This window comes from Monopterus albus, unplaced genomic scaffold, assembly GCF_001952655.1.
Source record: "Monopterus albus unplaced genomic scaffold, M_albus_1.0 scaffold330.1, whole genome shotgun sequence".
Taxonomy (NCBI): Eukaryota; Metazoa; Chordata; class Actinopteri; order Synbranchiformes; family Synbranchidae; genus Monopterus; species Monopterus albus.
Window position 1 is genome coordinate 244,720 of NW_018128210.1, and position 7,660 is coordinate 252,379.

At 38.6% G+C, this 7,660-nt stretch overlaps 1 protein-coding gene across 9 annotated transcripts in view; it reads right to left on the minus strand.

The window, feature by feature from the left end:
• tspoap1 (TSPO associated protein 1) overlaps positions 1–7,660 on the minus strand; it is a 95,006-nt gene that overhangs the window by 85,473 nt on the left and 1,873 nt on the right. The window contains exon 2 of one of the 9 annotated variants that reach the window (XM_020624552.1): positions 3,420–3,622. The exons of the other annotated variants lie outside the window; for them this stretch is intronic. Within the exon in view, the coding sequence (XP_020480208.1) occupies positions 3,420–3,622 (203 nt within the window). The remainder of the gene's footprint in view (positions 1–3,419; positions 3,623–7,660) is intronic. 9 annotated transcript variants of the gene reach the window in all.

Sequence of the window (7,660 nt, forward strand, 5' to 3'; positions counted from 1 at the left end):
TGTGACAAAGTGGATGAGAACACTCCACTTGTCCCTAGGTTAAGTTATGTATGTTTCCTAATGCCTTAACCTGTGTGTTAAATGTTTGTATTTACTAGGTTCATCACTTCCTCATTTTGTATGCTCTCTGATGTCATTAAGGATGTCATAGGGTTGATTGGTACCAGGAGCTACTTAATCAGCTGAGGTGAAGCAGCTGGTAGCATGGCAGTCTAAGTGTAGTGGTGTGCACGTGCCTGTAAGTTGCGTTGCGTTATTTTGAGTTGAGTTGAGTTTTCTTCAGTTATGTGAAGTTAAGCCATTTAGTTTGTTAATGATTTTGTTTGGCATGTGTGCTTTGCTGGCACTTGTTCAAAATAAAGGACTGATTTGAGAAAACCTGAGATCTTGTTCGAGTCTGTCTCCTACATGCCTGGCCGCTGAGAGTCAACTTACCACACCTTGAAGAGCTGAAATACCTGAAAGTATGCTGAAGTAGAATTTTCCAATTCATTTGAATGGGGCCAAACTTTCAAAATAAAGCTAAATGTTTCAAAGATATAAAGTTTGAAAAATCTTGAAGAAAAGCATGAATGTCCTTGAAGAGCTGAACATTTTGATACCTGAAACAGCTGAAATTATGCTTAAGTAAAATTTTCCCATTTATTTGAATGGGGCAAGATTTTCAAAATAAAGCTAAATATTTCAAAAGTATGAAGTTTAGAAAAGTTCTGGATAGAAGAATTAATGTCCTTGAGGAATAACATTTTGATATCTGAAAGTATGCTGAGTGTAGAATTTCCCATTCATTTCAATAAGGCATGATTTTCAAAATAAAGGTAAATATTACAAAGACATGAAGTTTAGGAAAATCCCAAAGGAAAGCATGAATGTCCTTGAGGAGCTGAACATTCTGATCCCTGAAATAGCTGAAACTGTGCTGAAGAAAAATTTTCCATTCATTTGAATCAGGGAAAACTTTCAAAATAAAGCTATGTATTTCAAAGTATGAAGTTTAGAAAGCTTCTGAATAGAAGCATGAATGTCCTTGAGAAGCTCAACATTTTGATACCTGAATTCATTTGAATGGGGACAAAACTTTCAAAATAAGGAAAATATTACAAAAGAATGAAGTTTAGAAAAATTCTGAAGAGAAGCATGAATGACCTTGAAGAGCTGAACATTTTGATAGCTGAAAGTATGCTGAAGTTGAATTTCCAAATTCATTTGAAAGGGGCAAAATTGTCAGAATAAATGCTGAATATTTTCAGAAGTATGGAAGTTGTAAAAAACTTTGACTATATGCCATAATGTCCTGAAAAACCGGAACATTTCGATACCAGAATGGCTTTTCTAGCTGAAAGTATACTGAACTTATTAAAATGTGAACATTTTCTGATTGGTCCCCGAAAGTAGGTAAAGAAGAGTAGGACTGTGTGTGTGTGTGTGTGTGTGTGTGTGTGTGTGTGTGTGTGTGTGCGTGTGCGTGTGTGTGGGTGTGTGCGGTGTATATGAGAAAGAAAAAGTAATCCTACACACTGAGATACTACATACTATAATACTCCAGTGTGGCTATTGAAATGAGACATAAAATGTAAATGTAATTATGCAAAAACCATAAAAAATATCAAAATGCGGTCTACAGTATGAATAGCTGAAGAGTTGTTGAATAGTTATTAGTTGAAATGGTAGTTTTAGCTGAAGGGATGCTGAAGATATTAAGATGTGAAAATTTTTCCCATTCATTTGAATGGGGCAAAATCTGCTGAAAAAAGCTAAATATGTTAAAAAGTATAAATGTTACAAACAATAAAAATACAAGCAGGAATTTCCTTAAAAGAGCTGAACATTTTGATAACTTCATGGCTGTTGTAGCTGAAAGTATGCTGAAGAAATTAAGTGCTGAAAAACGGACGGAAGAAATCAGAATAATACCTAGAAAAATGCATTTCCTGTCAAAAATGGGTGTGTATGCTATGTGCTGAAGGATCACCCTGAAAATGCTGAATATTTCGACACCTGAAAGGCATATCTACCTGAAAGTATGCTGAAGTACAATTTTCCCATTAATTTGAATGGGGGGAAATTTTCGAAATAAAGCTAAATATTTCAGAAGTGTGAAGTGTATAAACATTCTGAATTGAAGAGTGAATGTCCTGGGAGACTTGAATATTTTGATACCTGAAATACCTGAAAGTATGCTTAGGTAGAATTTCCCCATTCATTTGAAAGGGGCAAACTTTTCAGAATAAAGCTGAAAATTTTATGTGTGATGTTTTAAAAAATTGTTAATAGAAGCATGAATATCCTTGAAAAGCTAAACATTTTGATACCCGAAGTAGCTGAAATTATGCTGAGTGTAAGTATGAAGTTTAGAAAAATTCTGCATAGAAGCATGAATGTGCCTGAAAACCTCACATCACAGCTGGAGACGCAATGGAAAGCATGTGCACAACTTGACATTGCGCGCTACACAAAGCAGATTGACAAATCTCGGTCAGAGTTTGACAAACGCTTTCAAGACTTTGCCTCACTTGAGCCCAGTCGCTACATTTATGTGCTACCCATTTAGGGAAGATATTGAGGTTGATTTACTCGCAACAAAAATTGCAATGCTGTTTCACCTGAACTGGTCTGGAGTGGAGGATGAGATACTGACACTGCAGACTGACATTCAAGTCCAGGGCTAATGAACCGTTTTGGAACTTACAGAGGAAAATTACCCAAACATGAGGAAATGTGCCATTGACTGCATTATTTGGCTCTACTTATTTGTGTCAGCATTTTCTCATACGAAGATTAAGTTCAAATACCGTTCCACCATGACTGATGACCATTTGGAAGTCTGCTGGAGGCTACCAGCAGCTACTGTCCGGACTATGCAGACCTGGCTGATTCCATTCAGTGCAAGTCATCAGAGTAAATTAATGACCAAAAAAGTACTGAACTGTAGTGTGCCTTAAGGTTCATGCAGTTATGCAAGGTGTGCCAACATATATTGTGTTTACATAAGGTATACTCCTTGTATGAATAAATATATGTTTAGTATTTTAACTGTAGGTAGATCATTTTGACTTGGTTATTTGAAAAGTAGCTCACAAGGCGAAAAAGTGTGGACACCCCTGGTCTAGATATCTGGGTTTCAGTGAATGTCTAAAAGTGGCTAGAGAAAGGCAGAAGAGAGCAAACAGAGGATGTGAATGAAGATTTGATACGGGATTAGTTTGTCCATGGAGCTTTCCATATCCCAGTGTTTTACCAACTTGGAACCAGATCCACTCTAGAACCAGTTAACAGAACCCATCCATTTCTGCAATATTTCTATTAGTCTCTAATATAAGTGCGAGTACAAGACACCTCTGACATGTCCTAAGGCTCCAAACACTTTCATGTCAGTGATCAAGAATAATAATGAGAGACAACAAATGCTTCACACTTACCTTACATATCCCTTCTACATCAAAACCATTGGGGTTTGCGTACAGTGAGTGGTGCCTCCTTCCTAACAACAATGTTGAAGTGATGTTAGCTGTAGTTGGGACTGCCTTGTCCAAGAGCCCATGCTGCATACTACTCTGCACCTGGGACCTCAACTCCTGCCGTTGTCGCCCAGGAGCTTCCTCCTCCTTGCGGCTCTCCATCTCTGTGTGTGCAGATACAGGCTCAGGCTACTCAGGCCAAGTGCACAGGTCATACATCACTCTCTGTCAGAGAGTGAAGATGGGATCAATATGACCAAATGAGGTGCCCAGCCATGACCAAGCCATTGCAGACTTTTCTTTGATTATAGGAGAATATCACGGATCAGCTGTGGCAGGTTGACTACAAAATGATAAAAATGTCACTCCCGTCCCTTTCTCCAACAGTTTTTTCACAGCTAAGGTCAAGTTTCTGAAATCAAGCAAAAGATTGTATTTGCCATGGTTGTCAGTAATTCATCATCAAACCCCATAAAGAGTTTAAGCTAACAAAACTTGGCACTAGCGAAGGTTTCGTACCTTGCTTAAAATCTGTCATAGTAAGAGTCTGTGTGCCATATCCAGGAAAACCCAGGTAGAAATAAACCAGGAGTTGTAAAGTACCTCCTCCTTTTCTGCATTGTGACGTTTTCCAAAATGAGGACAACCAGTTCTAAAGGGATATTACATATTTTCTGCCTTAGCTTCTGATGGCATTTCAATTAATGTCATTGTCTTGGTAGCATTATTGACCATACTGCTATTATTATTCAAAGTGTTCATTTAGATTCAGAGTCCTGCTCACCACACTGACATAGCTTTCTCCTTCATGCCTTATCGTTCTGTCATCTGAGGGGATTTTCACAGATACTTGTCCCGGAGAACGGATACAATAGGCTAATCTGATCCTACATACATCCAAACAGGGCGTGTAGGCCCAACTGAAATAGCGAAAGAGAAGAGACATGCAACGAAGAAAAAAACAAGCCAACGATATAATTAACAGGTCTCCACTCCAGTTCCCATTTTTTTAGTAAGGCTGGGATGTTGGTGGTATGTGGACTCGTCAGCTACGAGTCTGTCTCCATTGCTGTGTCAAAAAGCATTTCATTCAGATGCAATAAGACTTGACAGGGCTGCTTAATCCCATCTTGGTTACAGCGCCATATAGGTGAAGAAAAAGGGTGAACGGAAAAATGTGTGTGTGTGTGTGTGTGTATGTGTGTGTGTGTGTGTGTGAGAGAGAGAGAGAGACGGTGAGTGTCTCTGAGAGGAGGGGGCAGGGAGGGCTGCTTCTACCGTCCTATCACAAAAAGGCAGGCTTACAGACGGGGCCCAATCATTACCACGACTAAAGCTCGTTTCCATGGAGATGACGCTAGAATGATGTTGGCTGCCTATTGATTGTTCAAGAGGCAGTAGACACTGCAACACAGGGAAGCTGCAAGAGCCAGGCAGAGGAACAAGTGCATTCAGTCCAGACTAATTGTAATGTTTTACTGTAGTCGCTTACTAAAAACAAACAGCATGTCTAACAAAGAGATGAATACCATTTCTGGTTTAATACCTAAGCATTAAAAAAGGTGTAAAGTAGTAGGTCTGATGCTGCACAAGATAAAATCTGTGCCATAACCTAGTTTATTTAGCCTTATCACCCTCCTCTCTAATATAGTTGGTATCAGGAACTATTGTCTGTCAAATGAGGATGTCAACTCAATACATTTCCTTAACAAGCCTCAGCCTAAATATGAGCTAAGAAAAAGGGTGGTCTACTTATCTGGGACAGCATCTGGATAAATCCTCACACAATCTTGACAAATGATACATTGTCTGAAAGTCTCAAATTTATATCTGTGTAAACCATTTACAATTGCAACATCATTGCAGCAGTTGATTATTTATTTATTTGAAGATGTCACCCTTGGGCAGCGTGACATTTAACTGGGCTTTTATCATCATTTTCCTGCCTGACAGCAGCTGATTGCTGACTGAACACACTTTTAGGGTCATAATTACACACAAACTAGGAAAGGAGCATGCATTATAAATCTACTGCCTGACTGGAGGCAGAGGTGTTGACATACTACTTTCAAAAACCTAAATTTTCCAATACATAATCGATTATGAATATTTGAAAAAGTTTCAAAAGTCATTTACTGTAGTATCGATACACCAATACCAGTTGTATTTTCTCACTCTCTTCTCTCCAACAGCAAGTTTATGCCACACACCGCTGCATCACTCACAGCCCTGATTACAGTCACTTACTCACAGTGCTGTCTCTGCCATCACTCATTCTGCTCCAGCTGAATTTCAAGCTAAAAACAATCCGTGGTATATTGCAGGGTTTGCTATGGTGTTAGCTCATTAATGATGACAAGTGCAGAGCCTCCACGACTGATTTTCTACTAACGATGTGTGGTAACACAACAAATTCAGCAAGTAATTGAAGGACAGGCATGCCAACCTTTATGAAGAGGTCAATGACAGCTCCCATTTCAGCATCAGTGAAGTATTAGACAAAATGGCTCAGTAAACTTTTAAGAGTGTTGTCCTGTTGTTGAACCAGCTGTAATTCTCAAAGCTAAGCTAATCTCCCTCAGAGTTAGCTGGTTCTGATGACTCTCAGACAGCAGAGATTCAGTTGACAGGAAAATATTTAATAAGTAAATTAAGTTAGATGCTGTTGTGCTTAACACAGCATGTGCAACAATCCTACCTCAAGAAGAATATTCTTTTCATATATGTGAAACATGTCATTAAAGTACAATACATTATTAGTCTACTACAGTCATTCTGCTGTTCTCAGCAACTAGCCAAGAAAAAAAAGTCTGACCTTGCTGTCATGTTATAGCCTTGTTATACTCATCTTTTAAAATGTAAAATTTTATGCCCTCAGTCAGGTGTCAAATTTTGCCCATGTATCAAAAATGTTACCACACATTTTCCAAGGTAGTGTACTGAAGTTATAAATTCCAGTATTGTGACAATGCTATAGTACAGCCAACAAAATATGCTTCACACACTTGCCACCACCAAGTGTACGTATCATATGTTGTACATAGCACTAGGGATGTAACAGTATGAAAATTTCATATCACGATTATAGTGACCAAAGTTATCACGGTTATCAATATTATCACGGTTTTGTTCAAATGAGATGAAAATGTTAAAAAAAGAACTGATACACACACTGAAAACATTTTAATAAGTTTTATACTTGAAAATCAACCAACAACAAATGCAATTGCACTTTTTTAAGCATAAATTAACATAAAATGAAGCCCTGAAAGGTATGTTTTCCTAGTGCATATAAAAACATCAAATGCACACATAAAAACAACACAAGTAAATCAATGTGCATGTAACAAAGTTACAAAGTTATAAAGTAATTTGCATTTTAATGAATGAAATAAGTATTTGATCCCTTTGCAAAACGTGCTTTAGTACTTGGTGGCAAAACCTTTGTTGGCAATCACAGAGGTCAGACGTTTCTTGTAGTTGGCCACAAGGTTTGCACACATCTCAGGAGGGATTTTGACCCACTCCTCTTTGCAGATCCTCTCCAAGTCATTAATGTTTCGTGGCTGATGTTTGGCAACTCGAACCTTCAGCTCCCTCCACAGATTTTCTATGGGATTAAGGTCTGGAGACTGACTAGGCCACTCCATGACCTTAATATGCTTCTTCTTGAGCCAATCCTTTGTTGCCTTGGCCGTGTGTTTTGGATCATTGTCATGCTGGAATACCCAACCACCTAAAGTTGTGGCACCAATACATTGCAAGAGGGGAGAAGAGACATGACAAGTTTGAAGGGTTTTTGTGTTGATCTTAATGAAATTTTTGGTTTCAGCTTTCACTGACTATTACATTACATCTCTTCTGTTTAAAAAAAAGAAAACTTAAACCTTCGTGGGACTAGAGATTTTTCTGTAGTATAGACATGGTAGTCTGATGACCAGTCTTGTGTTTCTCAGATTGTAATACCTCGTAGTCCAGTGCAGGCCAAGGGGCTGCTCCTCTCCTGCATCGCTGACAAGAACCCCTGCATATTCTTTGAGCCCAAGATCCTGTACAGAGCAGCAGGTAAGCTGGATTGTGTATGAATAGAAGTTAGAAGTCAACATGTAACTGAGGCCGAGCTGGCTTTTTTCATTTGTCCACCCTGATAATGTTCAGCTCCCCCAGCACTGTTCATTGTCACCTTCTCACCCAGCTGCTTG